General features: G+C 38.6%; 1 protein-coding gene across 1 annotated transcript in view; it reads left to right on the top strand.

Moving 5' to 3' along the window:
- Nucleotides 1-22,027, top strand: part of Fn1 (fibronectin 1) — a 70,568-nt gene that overhangs the window by 16,454 nt on the left and 32,087 nt on the right. Inside the window, exons 12-22 of the mRNA XM_013017678.1 lie at nucleotides 5,016-5,137; nucleotides 6,840-7,017; nucleotides 7,207-7,383; nucleotides 8,028-8,156; nucleotides 8,394-8,483; nucleotides 9,244-9,438; nucleotides 10,162-10,434; nucleotides 12,106-12,372; nucleotides 16,725-16,819; nucleotides 18,141-18,312; nucleotides 18,772-18,858. Of these exons, the coding sequence (XP_012873132.1) occupies nucleotides 5,016-5,137; nucleotides 6,840-7,017; nucleotides 7,207-7,383; nucleotides 8,028-8,156; nucleotides 8,394-8,483; nucleotides 9,244-9,438; nucleotides 10,162-10,434; nucleotides 12,106-12,372; nucleotides 16,725-16,819; nucleotides 18,141-18,312; nucleotides 18,772-18,858 (1,785 nt within the window). The remainder of the gene's footprint in view (nucleotides 1-5,015; nucleotides 5,138-6,839; nucleotides 7,018-7,206; nucleotides 7,384-8,027; nucleotides 8,157-8,393; nucleotides 8,484-9,243; nucleotides 9,439-10,161; nucleotides 10,435-12,105; nucleotides 12,373-16,724; nucleotides 16,820-18,140; nucleotides 18,313-18,771; nucleotides 18,859-22,027) is intronic.

Below are 22,027 nucleotides of genomic sequence, written 5' to 3'. Positions count from 1 at the left end.
TTGACAGAATTTCCCTTTCTCTTCCCATCAAGAAAAAGGTAGGAAATTGTTTACTCACTCACAATTTAGTTGCATATACTGTAGACTATCCCATTAGGTTAAACCACTTGAACTCATTTGATCTCTTGTCTATCTCTATGTGGAAGTAGAAACCTTGGATTGAGGTGTCCTGGGAATAGAGTTAAGTACAGTTCTTAAAAGTAACAGAGAAGAGATGGAATATAATGTGGGTATGTTTTCTTCTACCATGTTCTCTGAGGCCTTCTTGTGTCAAACTGTCCATTTGTTTGATGAGTTCAAATATGGAACAGAGTATTCTGGGTCAAGCATTGAGTAACTTGGTCAACTCTGCCTGTATAGTTCAAACACTTTCAAATGTTTATTACTTTTTTTTTTTCCCAGGTCACAATGACATGATTTCTCTCTGTAGGGTTAGTCATAGATTTTTGGGAAAAGCATGATTTAAAATTTACTGAGGGCTAGGGAAGGTGGCTCAGTGGTAGAGTGCTTGCCTTTCATGCATAAGACCCTGGGTTCCATTCCCCAGCACCACATTAACAGAAAAAGCCGGAAGTGGTGCTGTGGCTCAAGTGGTAGAGTGCTAGCCTCGAGCTGAAGAGCTGAGGGACAGCACCCAGGCCCAGAGTTCACGCTCCATGATCGATCCCCCCTCCAAAAAAAAAAATTAGTGAGTGATTGTAATTAGACGTGTTGAATTGGGGACATCAACTTACCAGACACCAGTTATTTGCATGGCTCCTAGATATTTTGAGTGACAGTCTCCTAACTTTAGACATAAAATATGTCCTCATTCGCAAGCAAAATGATTTGGAGAGTGTCTGAAATTAAGATTAGATTAACTCAGTGCCTCCATAATGTGATGAGAGATGCTCTGTGACAGAGAACAAACTAGAAGGCCAGGCCCTGGGTCCCAGCTCTGAACGTGCCGCCATTGAGATACCAGTCACACCCCACTCTTTCGCTTCCTCATCTATGGAATGGGAAGATGGTGAACAGTCCTGACTTGGCTTTCACATGTTTATGGAAAGACACTTCTTCATTTCGATGGCTACTAGTGTGTTGAAAATTATTTTCTAGTGTGTTAAAAATAGTTGAAAATTATTTCTCTTGATCTTTGCTCTGGTTCTGCCTCTATTTCTCTTTCTGTTTCTGTCTGTGTCTCTCGCTTTCTCTCTCTCTTGCTTGCTCTTTCTGGTGCCAGTTCTTTCTTGGGCTTGAATCTAGGGGCAAGGTGCTGTTTTTAAGTTTTTTTGCTCAAGACTAGTGCTCTACTACTTGAGCCACCACACCTCCACTAAAATCTGTTACTCTACATGAAGATTTACCTGTTGACTTTGTTCCTACTTTCTAAAAAGGGCAACATCAAAAAGTCCCAATGAGCCCTTTTGAAAAGAGGGAGAGTGGGGAGGGGTGCTTGACCTCAGACATGCTGTGTGGTAGTTATCTGCATGTCTGGTTTGTCCAATGTGTGGGCTGTGAGAGTGTGGAAAGAATAAAGAAACAACAGATTACCAATAGATTGTCTCTGAGCCTTGCCCTGTTGGCTCTTCCTACAGAGGGTTTAGAAGAGTTGTCCAAACTAACAGAAGATAAGAGTCTTTGATTTGTCAATAAGCAACTAGGAAAACACAGCTCTCAGCAAATTAAGTAGAGGGAAGAAGGATTGAGTTGGAAAAATGATAAATGTTTAACTTCTCCAGGGTCACCATAACTGGAAATGATTCAGTTTGAGCTTAGTTTAAACAGATTTTGAAAGTGCATAAATTGTATCATGCCTGCTTCTTCTTAACTAGTTTAGTGTTAGTTTGATCATATTGAATAAGAGAAGTAAAGATTTCACAGTGGTAATTGCTCATATAAGACTGAGTGGTTAATGAAATAATTACCCCAAATAACTAGTATCAAAAAGGATCGTCAAACTGAATAGGGAGCCCCACACCTGTAAATCCCAGCACTCAGGAAGTTAAGTCAGAAGTAGCATGAACTTGAGGCCAGCCTGAGATTCTTGGCAAGTTAAAGGCCAGCGTGAGCTACATAGAGAAACTTTGCTTCGAAAAGCAAAAGAAATTAAAGAAGAAGAAAAAATACAATGAAATTATTAGAAATTTAAATAATGTATATATGTGATTTTCAACTTTTCTGTCTTCCAGTTGTATGTAGCATAGAATTACAAAAATGTGCTAAGTGACCACTGCTGTTTAGTGTGGTTCCCTGAGAGATGAACTATGTCCTGTGCCTGAGAGTTAAAAGGTAGAATTCAGTAGTTTTGATCCATTGTAGCAGGAGTTAAAATCACTGCAGAAACCTCACTCTTTCCCTTCCTTCCCCTTCATCATACTCCTGTTAGTGTCCTTGTGGGTATAGTAGCATAAGTAGATAATAAAAGTCATTAGTATTGACTTTCTATTTTATTTATTTATTTGCTTATTTATTTTTGATCATGGGGCTTGAACGCAGGGCCTGGTCACTGTCCCTAAGCTTTTCTGTTCAAGGCTAGAGCTCTGCCACGTGGAGCCACTGCCTCACTTCTGTTTTTCTGGCAGTTAATTGGAGATAAGAGTCTTGCCCGGGGTGGCTTTGAATGGTAATCCTCAGATCTTAGTATCCTGGGTAACTAGGATTGCAGGCATGAGCTACCAGTGCCTGGCTTAATACTGACTTTTAAAGAACTATTTTTTTGTAGACAATTTGCCATCATAAGCTTTTTTCCCTCAGTCATTACTGATACAACAAGTAAAATGTCTTCTGTAACTGAAAAGATTATAGTAGGACTTCTTTAAAGGACCAATATTTAAACAGCCTTATGCGGATTATTGTTAATGACTTAAAGATATGGCAGTCTTATTTTTAACTGAAGTATAAATATTTAAAATTTAAAGGTCTAAAATTTTGCTTAGGTATTTGTCTTTTAAAACTTGCTTGAGGGCCTGGGAAGGTGGCTCAGTGGTAGAGTGCCTTGCATGTATGAGGCCCCAGGTTCGATTCCTCAGCAGCACATAAGCAGAAAAGGCCAAAAGTGGCGCTGTGGCTCAAGTGATAGAACCTTGAGCTGGGGGACGGCACCCAAGCCCAGAGTTCAGGCCCTACCACCTACAAAACAAAACAAAAAACAAAAACTTATTCATGCTTGAATATAAGCTTTCATGAACAAAGAGCCATGGAGTTGACATTCACCAATTGATGAAAAGAAATATCTAGTATTTCTGTGAAGTGTAAGAATGGAAAACAGTATTTTACATGTGAATTTTCATGTGTCTTGGATATGTATGCTTTAATGAAATTAAGATTCCAAGTTGGTCTCCAGATATTTCTAAAGTAGTCTCCAAAGGAGACTACAAATATTTTGAAGTGTTCAGCCAACTTTGAATTATTGTCAGTATAGTAATGAGTCTATTATTTTAGAACTTTCGAGTCTACAGGGATTGACAAGTAATATAATTGTTCTGCTAGAGAAATTTTTGTTTGCAAAGATAATTTAACAGCTGAGATAGATGACAACTAAGTTTGAAAATCAATATACTTGTTCCTAAGAGCCTGCAGAAAACTTAAATGTGTTAAAAGACTAGAGCAAATACCTTATTAAATATGGAAAATATTTTTGAGAAATTCTTGGGAAGGATTATTACAAGGAACCTTGTACAAATGAGTTTTAACTGATATTTTAAAGAATATAATGTTTAGAAGAAAGTTAATTTTCTATTCTATAAACATATTTTCCTAAATGGAGTCTACTGTATTAAGAAATTTTCTTTTCACTTTTTTTAAATGAAAGAACTCAATCTGTACTTGAAATTTTGTTTATTAGTCACACCTATCAAAGTATGAAGCATCGTCATAATGTCATTTCCATTGTTAGCAGCTTTTGAATAAAAAAAGTTGGATCTCTTAAAAATTTTGACCAATGGTTATTAGAGTATTTCTCTTGAATAAAAGTAAATCTAGATTTCTTTTTCCAAACTAAGACTGGTGAGAAATAAAATTGGCTTTTTAATTATTAGCTTTGTCTATTTGTCTAAGATTCTACCCTATTTAGAAATGTGTTTGTTTTACATCATATCATATGGCCTTTGGAATGCGGTTTCCTTCTTAGTAGATGCATTAGTGACGAAAACATCCACACATGAGAATTGGCTGTAACAGAGGCTTAGTGTAATCAGTACATGGAATTTGCACTCTGAATTGCAATATTTGTATGAAGGCACTTTCAAGATTCTTATTTTGAAAATAGAGAAAGCTGGGTGCTAATGGTTCATGTCTGCAATCCTAGCTATTCAGGAGGCTGAGATCTAGGGATAGCGGTTCAAAGCCAGCCCAGACAGGAAAATCCATTAGACTCTTATCTCCAGTACACCACCAGAAAACCGGAAGTGGCACTGTGTGGTAGAGTGCTAGCTTTGAGCTGAAGAGCTAAGGGACAGCACCCAGGCCCAGAGTTCAAGCCCCACGACTGACAAAAAAAAAAGAAAGAAAGAAAAAAAGAAAATAGAGAAGAAAGTATGCCAAGATACTTAATCTTTTTTTTCAAAATGATTTGTTATAAAGCAATTCTACTTATTTCTTGGGAGAAAGACAGTAATTATCAGCTAAAAAAGGATCTGTTGCATTGTTTCCAGTGTTAGCATATAAAGGGCTAAGCTTAATAGTTCCTTTTTGACTTCTGTTGTTATAAAAGCAATGTGTGGAGGGGTTAGTTACATAAGTCAGGTAATGAGTACATTTCTTTTTGGATGTTGTCACTCTTTCCCTTGCTCTCTCCTAGCTATTCCCTCCCATTCCCACCCACAAGTAATATCGTTCATTTTCAGCATAGTGTCCAGTAAGTACCACTGCTGCATTTGTTCACCCCTTGTCCTTCCCACCTAATAGTTTTTATTATACTCATATTTACTGGTAAGCAAACTGTCTTTAATGATGGCCATAGGTGTATATTAACTATAAGTCAATGTGGTGAGTGAATAAAATAGCATGACCAAATCTCCCATTTCCATTTTCAGGTACAAGTGGTCCTGTCCAAGTAATTATCACTGAAACCCCCAGCCAGCCCAACTCTCACCCTATCCAGTGGAATGCACCAGAACCATCTCATATCACTAAGTACATCCTTAGGTGGAGACCTGTAAGTATTCTCCCAGAAACCTGGGGCACTGGGGCTCCTGACCTTACCAAATCTGGATGTGCTGTCCTGTTTGTTTGTTTAGCTTTGATTCCACAGATCTGAGTAGCTATCAGATAGCATTTGTATTTTCTTAGCGACCAATTGACATGTGGTCAGTCACATTAGAATGTAGCTTTGGTTGACTGGTATACTATTTAGAAGACATTAGATCTTTGTTTTAAAAAATGTTAAATGTTTAATGATAGCCCAAACTATTCTTTACTCAATCTTTTATTAAATGTTGCATATAATGCCCTTAAATTGAATTCACATTTGGAAAAATTGATGCACTTTGGATATGGTTTACTTGAAGTCAGGGCCTCTACCCCCACTTGGTTTTTACTCCTCAAGGTTGGCATTTTACCACTTAAGCAACAGCTCCACTTTGAGCTTTTTGCTCGTTAATTTGGGAAAAGAGTCTCATGGACTTTCCTGTCCAGGCTAGCTTCAAACTTTGATCCTCAGATCTCAGCCTCCTGAGTAGCTATTATTATAGGTGTGAGATACTGGCACCTGGCTTTTTTTTTTAATGCCATCTATTTTTTTTGTAATACCATTATATTCCAGAATTTTCTTATGATAACAAACAAAAAACTACTATTGAATAAAAGTCTGTTGCTAGTTTCGAGCTACTCATAATGACTAATTTCAATTTTTTTACAATATAATTTTATTGAAATTTAAATTTAGAGAGCATTTAGGATCATTTTCATTTACCCCAAAATATATAAACAGGCACTTGAACATTGGCATTATTAACAAGCTGGTTGATTGGGTAATTAAATAAAATCACTGAGCACCAAATATGTATTTTGATCCTTGCACTGCTGTAGACTATTTACACTTAAAAGGATTTCATCTTGTTTGAAGTTGAGGTGTTTCTTATCCACTCATTGGATTGCAATGAGCTTTGTGATCCATGACATTAATGAAATTGGGTGGATGTCAAGATAAAAAACTGGAAACAAAAGATTAAATAAACTGAAATGACATTCTTTTCCAGTCTTCCCTAAAGTGGTCTCACCACTCTGCATGGGGCAGTTCTTTTCCAAGTATGAGTGACAAAACCACACCAGTTGAATCTCTCCATGATGGCCCAGGGTCTGAGTCAAAGCATTGTTATGCCTTTGGATGTTTTTGCCAAGCAAGAAATGTGAAATGTATCCCAAGTTAAGAGACAGAATGTATGGCCTTTTTTCACTCTCGAAAGAACCAATCTCTGCTTATTGTAAAAGTGAAAGAATTGGAAGAGATGAAACCTAGGCTCCTGTTATTAAATAATTAAACTACTAAACACTCAGACTAAAGGGAAAGGTATTCAGTGCCTGCAACAGTGTAACTTCCAGCCCGTAACCCTTTGTTTCTCTACTTCTAAAATGAGAGCAAAGCAGTACATCACTTCTGGGTATAGAGGGTTGAGAGATGAAGATTAATGGCAACAAGTAAGAAAAACACCACAACATGTACATGGTAAACGCCAAGGAGGTACGATTCTAATAGTAATCCTTAATAAGTCTCTACTCCAATTCTAGTTCTGTACGACTTTCATCCAGAATGGAGCTGTAAAAGATCCCTCCTTCTTTGAGTGATATACAGAACTCTTTCTGAAGGTCCATCCTTGAAAACACTTGTGTGATAGTTTCTTTTAATCTAAAATTTGCAGAAAACTTCTACGGGCCGTTGGAAGGAAGCCACCATCCCAGGCCACTTAAACTCATACACTATCAAAGGCCTGACCCCAGGTGTGATATACGAGGGGCAGCTCATCAGCATCCAGCAGTATGGCCAGAGAGAGGTGACCCGCTTCGACTTCACCACAAGCCCGAGCACACCTGTCACCAGTACGTGATGTCCCCTAGAATCCTTCTGTGGGCCCCACACATGGGCTCCCTCAGGAAGAGTGTTCCTTCTCAGATCGTATTCTTCCAGGAATGGCACCTGCATTGTCAGATGCATATTCTGCAGGTGAGGATGGTGAATGTTCTAGACAGCTGAATGGTTTGCTTTCTCCCTTTTCTTCTACCCTCTAGGCAACACTGTGACAGGAGAGACAGCACCCTTTTCTCCCGTTGTGGCCACTTCTGAGTCGGTGACTGAAATCACAGCCAGCAGCTTTGTGGTCTCATGGGTCTCTGCTTCGGACACCGTGTCAGGATTCCGAGTGGAGTATGAGCTGAGTGAAAAGGGCGGTGAACCACAGTATCTTGGTGAGCAGAATGTGGGGCTCCTGTGAGTTTGGAGGGGCTCCACTCAGGTTCCAGGCTGGTAGTCTCTGAAGCTAGTCTATAGCTCAAATGGAATGAATAAACTCCCCTCCATGAAAGGAAACTTCCATGACTGAACAAACTCCCCTCCCCTTGTTTCTAAGCTAACTGAGTTTCTTTGAACCCTTTGCACTACTGTTCTGGTCGATGGTGGCACTTTATCCTGCAATTGTCTGGGCACCAGTTCATGAAGCGATTGATTGCCAGTATGAGAATCACAGTGGACAGTGTTAGCTTTTAGGGGGCATGCAGTCCCTTCACGTACGCTTTTCAAATTCTCATGGCTAGTGATTCTTGAAAATTTTGTTGAAATCAACTGTGTGATCAGCAAATGTTCAAGAATCTCTAGCCATGAGAATTCCTTCATGATCAGGAAAATTCCTTCTACATCCTTTCACCCACTTCCTAAATACAGAGAACTAATTTTTTTTAATGATGGAGGAAGGAGTGAAGAAATATGCCATCATGCACTGACAGTCATTGGTTATTTATTAATATACTTCCTTCTAGTCTTTTCCCCCATGAATATATAGTTCTTCCTCTAAGAAGTTTGCTTTGGCCAATTACCTTTCTGTTTTCTTTTGAAGACCTTCCAAGCACAGCCACTTCTGTGAACATTCCTGACCTGCTTCCTGGCCGAAAGTACATTGTCAATGTCTATCAGATATCTGAAGAAGGAAAACAGAGTTTGATCCTGTCAACGTCGCAGACTACAGGTACACACATGTATGGTATTCATCTTTTTGCTGTGAGGCAGGCTTGTTATCCCAGCATGGGAGGTTGAGTGTGGCAGGAAGATTTTGAGTTCAAGGATAGCCTGCTATGTGTATAGCATGACTATCTTAAAACAAAACAACAACAACAAAAAACCCTCATCCACAGGAAGCCTTCTGTAAAGGGTGGGCCTTGCAGCAGCACAGTTGGCCTCATTTTCTCCTTTTCTTCTTTGCTAGCACCTGATGCCCCTCCTGACCCTACCGTGGACCAAGTTGATGACACTTCCATTGTTGTTCGATGGAGCAGACCCCAGGCACCCATCACCGGTCAGCTATGCCTTGCTTTAGTTTTTCTGTTAATTAATCTTTAATGTTAATTGTATAGGTATGGTTTTGATATGGACCACTTTGCAACTCTCAAATTTGTGCATATATGAGTGAATGTGTGTGTGTGTGTGTGTGTGTGTGTTTGTATTCTAGCCCTATTTGATTATGGATCATTCCTCCTCTAAATCCATTTTACTTCCTCTGTCACTCTCTACTCTCCTTCTTCACACACATACACACCATAACATATTCAGCCTAAAGGCCAACCCTATGGCTTATTGAAATGCTTGCTGAAGCAAACATTCCCGGTGTTGCAGAGAGATAATATTCCTGGAAACGTCAGTGCAGGAGCTGAGTTCATTCTTCAGTTTCATCACCATTAACTTTCTCAAAAGACACAGACCGTGCTAGATGGCTATATATTCAGGCTGGCTCATTGTTTTCATCATCTAGACCTCGAAGAAAGGAAATTAGCTTAACATGAATATTTTCACCTAATGACTTCTCTAATTGACATGAAGGATTTTGAGTCTTTAAGGATGGCATTTATTATTAAAAGGTTTGCATGACGTTCTTAGTTTATCTTTGTGCTGAGTCATCATAATCATAAGAAGTGATGATGTTGAAAGAGTCGAGCAAAAGAGACTGTTGCTTAAATTCTTAACTACTCAAATGAGTTTGATCTAAGGTCTAGGTTGGGGAGGACATAGCATTTGTGGAGTTCACAATACAAGTATCTTCCTTTTCCTATGAACCACAGGATACAGAATTGTCTACTCACCATCACTAGAAGGCAGTAGCACAGAACTGAACCTTCCCGAGACTGCCAATTCCGTGACCCTCAGTGACCTGCAGCCTGGTGTGCAGTATAACATCACCATCTATGCTGTGGAAGAAAATCAAGAAAGCACACCTGTTTTCATCCAACAAGAAACTACTGGTGTCCCACGTACAGGTAACTTAAAAAAAAAGCCACTTCCATTGATGTCTTATCTCTTGGGCGAACCCTTTTTAATCTCTTTCCTTGGAGAATAAAGTCTCTTAGACTAGTTCACTCTGTGAGCCTTCCTGGGAAGACCAGAAGTGTGGGAAGAAAAGAGGCTGTCTCAGGCAGGACTGTTTGGTCTCTTGTCTTGGTTCCTGTATCCTAGGAATTCTATATATTTAGTTTTTCTCTAACTTTGGGATAGTGGCTGAAATGTTCCCATTATAAATAAATAAAAGTAAATTATTTAAGACATTGGCCTTTCTGATAAGAAACTGATGTCATCAACTCTTACTTTTGCCCCACAGATGTTTGTTTATTCATTTTATCTTTTGCTGTTAAGTACTATAAAATGATCAGTAAAACAAAATTACCAGTTTTCTGTAGTTCTATTAAAGTTAAGGGTTTTTTTAGTGTTTAATAATTTCTCACTATGAACAGACACTTCTGCAGAAAACTCATGCTTACTTATGAATTTTAGATAAAAGCTTCAAATAGCATTAGATAAACAATATAACTGAATGGGCAGAATTTATGCAGAAAAGTAGGCTTACTGATTCAGGGGTAAAATTTAGGATTGCTCTGGAGTGAGTGGATCTACTGAGCTCGCCTCAAACATCCAGGGAAATGGCTTTGTTTTTTAAACAGTCTTTATTAGGGATTGCGAATGACCAGTTGTCTCTTGCCTGTTAGATAAAGTGTCCCCTCCCAGGGACCTGCAGTTTGTGGAGGTGACAGATGTGAAGGTCACCATCATGTGGACGCCTCCTGAGAGTGCGGTAACTGGCTACCGTGTGGATGTGCTCCCTGTCAACTTGCCTGGGGAGCATGGGCAGAGGCTGCCTGTCAGCAGGAACACGTTCGCAGAGATCTCCGGGCTGACCCCTGGCGTCACTTACTACTTCAAAGTCTTCGCTGTGAACCAAGGGAGAGAAAGCAAGCCTCTGATCGCACAACAGACTACCAGTATGTCTGGTTCCTGCCTGTCTGTCCTTTTGCCCTGATCCCTTCCCCTCCCATCTTCTGCACTGGCATATCTAATCTGTGGTGGAAAGCTGAGGAGAGAATGTGTAGTGGAGATAGAACACATCAAACTTGGAGATAAACCGAGACAAGCTTTGTGGAGGCTTATTGGATAATCCATTTTCCACGCCCGTGTTCCATAGCAATGGTCCTAAGAAAGACAGAATTTGAGAAAAACCTAATTGTTCTTTTGCTGTTGCATCCATGGAAAAGTAATTTAATTGTATTTTTTTTGTAAATGTATATCCAGACAGAATTAAAATGTAAGCTTTTCACAGTTTTATAGTGGAATTTAAAAATAGTCAATACCTGGGCTGGAGGTATAGCTCAGTGGGTAGAATCCTTGCCTAGCATTTATGGGGCCAAGGGTTCAATTCCTAGGACCACAAAAAAACAATTGCTAGCATTTAATATTGTTGGTGAACAGGTCACCAGCTTAGTTCCTTACAAGCATTATTTAGCTTCATATTCAATCTTCATTATAATCTCATAAAGAAAAATCTTTTTACCCTATTAGATCCATTTTAAAAAATGGATGGCATTTAAGGTCTAGCAGCTTGCAAAATCCCAGAGCTAGGAAGTGACAAGAGCTGACTCTAAAGCCTGCCTTTGACTCCACAGCTCTCAGTCATTATACCCCACAGCTTTTTGAAGATTTCTCTACTCAGAAGATGTTTCCAATTCTCATGGGGCCAGATGCTAATGGCTTAGACCTGTAATCCTAACTACTCAAGAGGCTAAAATTTGAGGATTAAAATTTGAGGATTTCAGTTCAAGGGCAGCCCAGGCAAAAAAAAAAGTCTGTGAGATTTTCATCTCCAATTAACCACTGAAAAAGCCAAGAAGTAGAGCTGTGGCTCAGCTTGTAGAACACCAGCCTTGCGCACAAAAGCTTAGGGACAGCACCCAAACCCTGAGTCCCAGGACTGGCCCCCACACACATACATACATACACACACAAAAAAATTCTTAGGGGGAAACTTATGGTTAGAAGAAAACCTACAACTTATGTAATCCTTTCTGATAGCACAAAGCCACTAGTCTTCTACTGTGAATCTGAGATTCTGGTTGTATGTTGTAAATTATTGTCATTACAAACCAGGTGAAAATAACTGATTTTTCCAGCAAGGGGCTAGTCATTCAATAAATGTACAGAATATTGCTTCTGATCCAGCTGGATCTTTCTTTTTGTTCCTGTTCTATTAAGCTTATCATCCATCCCTTAGCCTTTCTGGCTCAGAGCATAGTAAATTGTGGGTTGCATAAGTGTTTATTTTGCTTTAAAAAAACCTCAAAAGGCAAAACTATGAACATTATAATGTAACTATAATTTCTCCGAAAGTGATGGGACCATCTTGCTGGAAAATGAGACTTTTCAAAGGATGACAGTCCAGTGTAAAAGGTCAACCCTTTCTCATCCTTGATACAGTTTGGGCAAAATTCTACCAATTAGGCTCTTACATGCTCAGTTTTTCCAGGGTTTTGACTTTTGCTTTAGTTCTAACCTTGGGAGGAGAAAAAACTTAGGAATATTTAATCAAGTTTTAGGATTTCAATATGATATATAATCTAACTATGTCTTGACATGTTCGATATATATATTTTTTCCCATAGAACTGGATCCTCCCACGAATCTCCAGTTTACCAATGAAACAGATACGACTGTGATGGTGACCTGGACTCCACCTCGGGCCCGGATCGCAGGCTACCGACTGACCGTGGGCCTGACCCGAGGAGGCCAGCCTAAGCAGTACAACGTGGGGCCCTCAGCTTCCAAGTACCCGCTGCGGAATCTGCAGCCTGGCTCTGAATACACCGTCAGCCTAGTAGCTGTGAAAAGCAACCAACAAAGCCCCAAAGCCACTGGTGTCTTTACCACTCGTAAGTTGAAATTCAGTTGTCTTTTCTTATGAGTCTCATAGGTTCTTAACTATATATTCTCTATTCTTCTTCTCTGGTTAAAGAGTTAACTTGAAATTTTTAGTACATCATCCTTTAAAGGAATGCGGATGGAGGTATCCTCCACGGATTGGCTCCTGCTCTGTGAACGGTGTATTCCTGGCCTGCCACTGACGAGGAGCTCTTGCTTGAATGTGTATAACAAAGAATGCTCTTAGATTTGGCTGATCATTTGTTTTAAAGCAAGATTTTCTTGATGAAGGAAGCAGTGTGTTGATCTGCATAAATTAACAACCTTTTTCTACTTTCTTGAGTTAAAACTGTGAGCAAACAGGGTGTTCAGCATGATGCTACTAGAAAACTTGAATTCTGTTGTATAAAATGAATTTACCAAATTTTACTTAAGATATATAGATCTATCTATATCTATATAGAAGATAATTATAACTATTTATATAGATACATTTTATATCTATAAGTATATACCCATACATGTATATATACATGTTGTATCTATGTATCCATTCTCTCATAGGATGCCCATAATAGTTTTTAATCAACAAAAGAAGCCAAGAAATGACTTTTTTTCTTTTTTCAATGTACTGAAGTCTGAACTCAGGGCCTGGGTGCTGTCCTCTAGATTTTTCTCTCAAGTTTTACACTCTACCACTTGAGCTACATTTTCTTTTTTGGCTTTTTGATGGTTAGTTGGAGATAAGAGTTTTACACTTTCCTGCTAGGATTGGCTTCAAACTGTGGTCCTTAGATCTCAGCCTCCTCATGTGTGTATTTTTGCTCAACACTTTAAAGGAAATTGATCTCAAATATCCTACATATCTGCATCACAAACCGACCTCAATCTATCATCTACTTTCCGTTTATTGTCTGAAGAGTAATGGGACTCCTGAGGTATATCTGAACGTTGTTATTTTCAACTTCTTTTTAACTTACAGAGGCACCTAATGTAAGTGCTTGTTTCTCAGCAATTATTGAAACTATACTAGTTTGATATTTCTAAGTACCTCCAATCTTTCTTTTTGACTAAGAAATAAAGTATTAATGTTCAAAACCATTTATATATATATATATATCTTTGGGTATATATATATATTTTTTTGGGGGGGGGTACCAGTGGCTCACACCTGTAATCCTAGCTACTCAGGACGGTGAAGCTGGCCCTGGCAGGAAAGTCTCTGAGACTCTCAATCTCCAATTAACTACCAAAAATGCTGGAAGAAGAGTTGTGGCTCAAGTGGTAGAGCCCTAGCCATGAGTTCAAAGCTCAGGGATAGGGACAGGGCTCAGGTCCTGAATTTAAGCTCCAACACTAGCACCAAAAACAGACCAAAAAAATCAAAACAAGTTTAAAAAACTGGAAATTATTTCCTATACAAAGTTATCTATGTAAGCTTCTCCCTGTAAGAATCCATAATTTCTTTGTTCCTCAACCTAAGTCTTATTTCATGTATTTCTTTTGGTAAGTTGAATGCCTATACAAGAAAAAGCATTTTAATGAAAGGAGTGGGGTCAGTATAGAATATTTTAAGCACTATCAAATATACCTATTGAATATGTTCCTTAATCTTCATGAAATATAATGATATTTGAATTAAAGTATGATAGTAAGAATTGTTAAGTAAATGTCAATTAACATTGTATATTATACATAGTGTGTTTTCAAAAAAAACATTTTCTGGGGGGGATGATTGATTGAGGAACAAATGATAATGCAAACAGCTTAACCAAGCTTAGGTGTAAATAAACTCACATTACCAAGGACTTCTGCAATTTTATCTGAACCTCAAGTACTCCCTACAGCTTTTAGCATCAACAAAGCTTGCATGTTTTTAGAATTACTGTGAGTTTTCTATAACTCTTTTTGCTTTTTACTACCTTACTAAACTGAATTCTGGGAATAATTTTTCTGACTTTTTATAACTGGTGCTAAATCCTTAAGAGCAAGAGAGGGGAGACTAAGCTATTTCTGGGGGAAATTCAGCTTCCTTTATTGATAGGGCATATTTTATTCCTTTAACAACCAAGCTGTTCTTCACTTAAAAAGACTTGCCAGAACCCATAACTCATCCTTACAGTCACATCCTTGTAGGCTTGTGGTTTGATGATTTTTTGGTCATAGACTTCCCAGGCTGAGTATCAACTTAAACATGGGGCAATTTTAGCTGGCTGGCCCAAGCAATAAAAAAAATACCCAGTCTTAAAGCCCAGGTTTGGTGAGGGGAATGCAATTTGTGAAAACGCTGTGGCTTTTACAGATGTTCAGTGAAAGAAATTGACTGAATTGTTTCTGTGGGCTATTAAAAATGGTCACCCAGGGCTGGTCCACGCATTTTGGCAAAGTCAGCAGCTGCCAAGAGGTATACGATTTCATGGGGATGTTCCATGGGTCATCCACCCTCATTTCCCCCAAATGACATCAAAATAGCACCCTTACCATACAGCTGGCTAAACCAGAAGTACTTCAGTTTAGCCATTAGCAATCTCTGCCAAGTAGCCCACACATATATTTGACGTGTTCCCACACCATCTTTTAAAAATGAGAATGAGACATTAAAACCCACAGCCCCCATAAAAGGAAGAATTGCAATGCATATAAATTCCCATAAAGCACAGAAAAATATAATTCACTGGAACTGAGGCCAGAGTCTGAAGACTTTTTTGTTTGTATAACTCTGGAGGATAACTCTACTCTGTCTTGCAAGGCAACCATAATTTAGTGTAAGGATATTCAGTTGGATTTTGCTAGTGGGAACAGAAAGAAGAGGTTTTCTACCAGGAAGTAAAGAGAAATAGAATTTTGTTGTGGTTATTGTTGTTGTTTGTGGGGCTTGAACTCTGGGCCTGGGCGCTGTCCCTCAGCTCTTTAGCTCAAGGCTAGCATTCTACCACTTGAGCCACAGTGCCACTTCTGCTTTTCTGGTGGTTTATTGGAGATAAGAGTCTTTCCTGCCCAGGCTGGCTTTGAACCATGATCCTTAGATCTCAGCCTCCTGAGTAGCTAGGATTACAAGAGTGAGCCACTGGCACCCAGTGAGAAAGGGGTTTTAAATCAGGGCTCTTAAGGCACTTGAAACCCTGGAGCTTGAGTTGCCTATCCTAGTTATCTTGGCTTCTGAGGCTTTACCTTTCTAAACTTAAAAGATATACAGGGCTGTTGGAAATGTTCATCTTAACTCTGTACACATTCTTTTTTCCCTTAGCTTTCTTTTCTCTTCCTTTTTTCTTTTTAGTAGTAATTTCATAATAATATAATAATAATAATAGAAAAGAGGCTGGGAGCTGGTGTCTTATACCTATAATCTTAGCTACTCAGGAGTCTGAGAATATGGCTTAAGCCAGCCCAAGCAGCAAAGTTCCAAAAAAATTGCCCCCCCCCAAAAAAAAGTAGGGAGTGGTAGAGTGCTAGCCTTGAGCAAAAAGCTCAAGGACAACACTCAGGCCCTGGGTTCAAGCCCTGGGACTGGCACAATAAATATGTTAATAAATACAGATAATAGAAAAAACTTTGGGTTGAAATCTTCAGTGCTAGTTGTAAAATACTAAATCTCTGCAGTCTTATTCTGAATGAGCAATCTCATGGTGGAGGAATGAATCTTTAGAATATGAAGAATACCCACAGTTTCAGATTTACTCTTATGGCAACCACACATATGTGGCCATAATTATGGAATAATGCAACATAAAACTGATTTAGATTAATCTCTAATCTTGCCATTGCTCTTAATGAGACTAACAGTCAAAGTGACCATCAGTTTGTGGTGTCCAGTTGTACAATTGATAAAGAATTTGAAGCTGATGACATAAGAAAATTAATTGTCCTTAAACATAATTCCCACCAATGAAGAAAAGATGCAGCTTATGGGATGGAAGGAGTTGGAAATTCCTGTCTTTGAGATGATCGAACACATCATTTTATTCAAGGGCGATTCACAGATCAGAGTTGGCATCATCTGTCATTTTGTCAGAAATACAAACTCCTTAGCACTGCATTGGACCTGCATAATTAGCATTTGCCCTTTCACTGGGTCTCAGATGATTTGTGTAGTACATTCGTGTCTGAACAATACTATTCTCCCACTGCCCAGTCAGTGAAGGAACCCATGCTACATTTGTAGTCAGTGATTGAACCTATGGTCCATTCTCCATTTGCCTATTGGTTAAATTAAGGTTCTCGGTATTCATATATATACACACACACACACACACACACACACACACACACAATATATTTTTAAAAGCTTATTTGTACCTTCTCTGAAACTGTCTATGATTCCAAGATCTGAGCACATACATTTGTGCATTGGTTCATTTTGCAGTGCAGCCTGTGTCTTCCATTCCGCCTTACAACACAGAGGTGACTGAGACCACCATTGTCATCACATGGACGCCTGCTCCAAGAATTGGTTTTAAGGTAATTGTAGCTGTTCCCAGTCTATTGTGATGCATCCATCCCTAAGGTGCTCTATTGTTTCTGCATGTAGTAGGAATAGGATGTTCAGGAGGCCTGGGTTTTGCTGTTACCATTCATACCTCTAGGACCCTGTTACCAGCCATAGCAATACTTCTGCCTTTCCCACTTCACTGAATTGCTGTAAGGATGCGCTGAAGTTTTTTCTTTTGCAAAGAAGAAAACATTAGCCTGGAAATATTTGTCATTGTTGTTTTGTTTCTTCTATTTTCCCCAGGGAAATGTACTTTTAGATCGTTATCAGGCAACTCCAATTGCTGTTGCTCTAAAAGGGTGTCAAGAAATTTATGAAAATCAATTTAGGGAGACACTTATTCAGGGATGCTTTAAAAAATCGAATTTTTATCCAAACAGTTTCAGCTTATTTAAAGCCCTGTGGGTGAATCTCTTAATAAAAGTTAAAATTGAGGTTTTCCTTTATAGATAACTGGAGTCATGTTCTTTAGAGTAATGGTATTAGCAAAGTGATGAGCACAGATGAATATGTTTTATTAGAGTTAGGAGACAGAAATATTATGACTGGAAATCAAAACTAAAGTTCTGTTTCATTAAAATAAGTAAATAAAAGACTAAAGGTCACTTCTTTTAGGATGTAAATGGCCACATTGATGACTATGCTACTTAAATACAGAGAACCCTTTTTGAAGATTGACAATATATTTTTCAAATTTCTCTCTTAATAGTGGCATTTGGATTTTCAGAAGACAGCATATGAAGGATCTCTCTAAAGTTGACACCATTTAATAACACAGTGTTACCTAGGCTTTTGAAGTAGAATCTTAAAAGGATTTAAAACTGTGAGCACATTCATTTTAGTTCTTTTGTAAGATACAATTATGTAGTTGAAGATTTGAACATAGTTCTTCAAGAGGAGTGACTTTTTTTTTCCAGTACAAATTGCCACAGAAATTGATTCATTTAAGTGATAAGTAAAATAGTGAATTGAATTTGAATAAGTCATTAAAGAGAGCAGGTAGAAATTTCTATCATAGAATACATAAATGAATATGTAATGACATTTCTCTGGAAACTTCCATTATAAGGTGCCTTAATGTTCTTTGGGAAACACTTCTCTTACCAACACGGGACCCCCAGCTAAATCATAATATAGAGCTGAAGCACGTCCCCGACTCATCTCTTGACAAAGGTGCATTGTGCTTTTCTAAGGAGATTGCATTATATAATCTAACCACAACTTCTCAGAGACGCAACTGTGGAAATATTTGTCCTTTGTGTTGATTGTAATTACCTTTGTCCTTTCTAGCTGGGTGTACGCCCAAGCCAAGGAGGGGAAGCACCCCGAGAGGTAACTTCAGAAACAGGAAGCGTCATGGTATCTGGGTTGACTCCAGGTGTGGAATACACTTATACCGTCCAAGTCCTAAGAGACGGGCAGGAACGGAACATCCCGCCAATTGTGAACACAGTAGTGACACGTAAGAAGAGTTCTTGTGCTTTTTAAAACAATTTCCTTTCATTTTAGTTTTTAAAACATTTGCTTTTGGAAACTAGCTAACATCAGTACCACTGCTCACTCCTGAGGATGGTACCAGAGGAAAAGAGTCATTTCCAACTTCAGAGTAGCAGTTTCAACTCATGTTATGAGTTCCATGGCCCTAAGAATACACTTTCCAGGTCAAGAATCTTTTTGAATTGGCAGTATGGATGGAATTTCAGTAGTATCTCAAAATCATTAATCCTGAAAAACTTTCTGTGCAAAGAGGACTACTGTCTACTATGTTTTTATGGTATATTCTTGGAATTTTCACTGGAGAAAGGAGGAAGGGAAGAAAGAGGGAGGGAAGGAAAGGAAAAGAAAAGAAAAGGAAACATTGTAGAGGCTCAGGATTTTATGTTAGGTTTAACTTGTATTTTAAATTTTTCTTTCTGCTTAGCATTGTCTCCTCCAACAAACTTGCACTTGGAGACACACCCGGACACTGGCGTGCTTGTAGTCTCCTGGGAGAGAAGCACTACACCAGGTAAGCTAGAGATAGCTCCAAGAGCCAACTCAATGCAAGCACAACTCCCATGAAAACGATTCCTGACACAATGTTCATTTCAAAGAAGGATAAGAAACAAAGCAAGGGTCAAAGTACTTAGCTGTCCCTAAGTAACATAAGAGTACATGAGTATGCAGTACTTTATGCAGGGATATATATGTTCTATTGTTTGGTTTACGTTTTTGTTGTTTCTGCAGTACTGGAGTTTGACATTGAGTCTTATGCTGGCTAGACAAGCATTCTCCCACTTGGGCTATGTTCTTTTTACTTTTAGTGGGTTTTGTTCTTGGTTGTTCGTTTTTTGTTGTTTGTTTTTTGAGACAGACACATAATTTTGTTCAGCTTCAGACCACAGTCTCATAATCTTCACCTCCAGAGTAGTTGGAAGAGTAAACCATCATACCCAGCCCCACCAAACATGTTTTTTCAATGCATGTTTACTTAAGTCATAAGAATGACAGCAATCACCTGCTAGACTGTGGGGAAAAGTGCAGGTCTTTAGACAGCTTTCTGAGAGCTAGGTAAAAGGATTTGGAAAGATGTTTTAATTTTCTGTGCATTAAAAATTGCCAAACAAAAGGCTGAAACCACCTACGATGTAATTTCCTTTTTGTGAGTAATCATGAATTCTAGCTTTATTCAATGAAGGGTTACTATTACAAGCTTCTCTTTGATTCCAGGACCCCCACTGGGTACCATAGTCTGAAAATGCCCAAATCCTTTATATAAAGTGGTCTTGAATAAGCTTACACATCTCCCATAAACCATCCATCACGTCTACATTACTTATAGTGCCTATCACAATGTAAATAGTTGTTGTTTTGGATTATTTAGGGGGAATAATGACCAAAAAAAAGCCTGTATGTGTTCAGTAAAGAGTTTTTGTTTCTGCTTTTTAAAAAGTAGTTTTTAATCTGTGTTGATTGAGACCACAGATTTGTAACCCATGAACACAGAGAGTCAATGTTTTTTGTTTTGAGTTGCATTATAAAAATAAAAGGATGAGAGGCTGGGAAGGTGGCTCAGCAGTAGAGTGCTTACCTCCCATGCATGAGGCCCTGGGTTCCATTACTCAGCATCACATAAACAGAAAAGGCCGGAAGTGGCACTGTGGCTGAAGTGGTAGAGTGCTAGCCTTGAGCTGAAGAGCTCAGAGACAGCACCCAGGCCTAGAGTTCTAGCCCCACGACTGACTGAAAAAAAATTCTAAGGATGATAAAAGAAGGCATAATTCAAAATAGCTTACTAACTCATAGTCACATATTTTAAGTGCTGCAGAAGTTGGAATTTTAATTTGTTGTTGTTACTCCTGGGGCTTGATATCAGGGCCTGAGCACAGTCCCTGAGCTTTTGTGCTCAAGGCTAGTGCTCTATCACCTTGAGTGGCAGTGCCCCTTCTGGTTTTCTGGGGGTTAATTGGAGACAAGAATCTTACAGACTTTTCTTAGATCTCAGCCTCCTGTAGTAGCTATGATTTACAGGTATGAGCCACAGGCTCCTGGCTGAACTATAACTTTTTAGGCTACTTCTTATACCCAATATCACACATTTGGGATTTTATTTATTTCTTTCTGTTGTGCCAGTAGTGGGTCTTGAACTCAGGGTCTCACAATCTCAGTTGGCCAAGGCTGGCACTCCACCACTTGAGCCACACCTTTACATCTGGCTTTTTTGGAGATCACAGAGTCTCATGGACTTTTCTGCCTGGGATGGCTTTACACTGTGTTCCTCAGATCTCAGCTTCCTGAGTAACTAGGAATGTAGGCATGAGCTACCAGCACCATGCTGGAACTTCATTTTTATTATTTTTGTGTTTTTCCTTGAATACTCAGTCTTGAATATTCAAGACTGAGAAAGTTAGTGAAGGAGTTTCAGGACCATTTTTAAAAGTTCAAAAGTGAACCTGCTATTTATACATATTTAAAATGTATAAATCATAAAATACGTAAAAGATACAGCAATGTTCAAGTAGCATGACATTCCAGAGTAATAACCATAACAACATTACATCACAAAACATAAAATCTGTTTAATCCAAAGCGTAAACTGTTTTTTTTTTGCCAGTCCTGGGGCTTGAACTCAGGACCTGGGCACTGTCCCTGAGCTTCTTTTGCTCAAGGTTAGCACTCTACCACTTGAGCCACAGCACACTTCCAGTGTTTTATGTTTAGGTGGTCCTAAAGAATTGAACCTGGGGCTTCATGCATGCTAGGCAAGCACTCTACCACTAAGCTACATTCCTAGCCCAAACTCTTTAAATAAACTATGTTATTTAACATAAGGGTATTATTTAATTTTGAGTCTATTACAGAAAGAGCTGTAGATATTTCTTAATATTTCTTATTGAGAACATTCTAAATTAAACCAAGCAGTAGTTTCAAATAGTGTTGATTACATCCTTATGTGCTATACCTAATTGGACAGACATATTGCTTAACTATGTCTAACTTTACTGTTATTTTGTTGAAATAATTTCTCAGCCTTTGTTTGATCTTCAGCTACAGCAATTATCTTTAAGTCATGAATTACACAATTACACAAAGTAAAAGCTTAAAATATCAGTTTTAATTTTCCTCTGAAGTAGATGTTCACAGTATATTTTCACATCTACTATGGAACTAAAAATTTTCCAGTCTTCAAAGTGTTTTCATTTTTTCCCTGTAGAAGGATAAAATGTACAGACTGAGACATCTTCAGTAATCACTTCTTCCCCTCCTTTTTTGTCTTTTTTAAGTGTTTTTGCTTCTTTGTGCTGGTCCTGGGGCTTGAACTCAGGGCCTGGACACTGTCTCTGAACTTTTGTACTCAAAGCTAGTACTCTACTACTTAGACAAAGCTCCACTTCCAGCTTTTTGCTAGTTAATAGGAGATCAAAGTCTTAAGGACTTTCTTGTCCAGGCTGGTTTGAAATGTGATCCTCAGATCTCAGCCTCCTGAGAAGCTAGGATTACAGGCTTGATCGGTGCCTGGCTTGTCTTTCTTTTTGGAAAATAGCACTCGCATTATTAATGTATTACTACTGTTATAATTGACATATAATACATTTGTATGTATTTATGTCCATCTGTATGTATGTAAGATCATCAAATGGGCATTAAACATAAGACCAGGTTACATTTCCATCTTCTCAATGATTTATCATGTTCGA

Source organism: Dipodomys ordii, unplaced genomic scaffold, assembly GCF_000151885.1.
Source record: "Dipodomys ordii isolate 6190 unplaced genomic scaffold, Dord_2.0 Scaffold1, whole genome shotgun sequence".
Classification (NCBI taxonomy): Eukaryota; Metazoa; Chordata; class Mammalia; order Rodentia; family Heteromyidae; genus Dipodomys; species Dipodomys ordii.
Note: the sequence above shows the minus strand (reverse complement) of the source record. Positions and strands in the feature narration are given on the sequence as shown.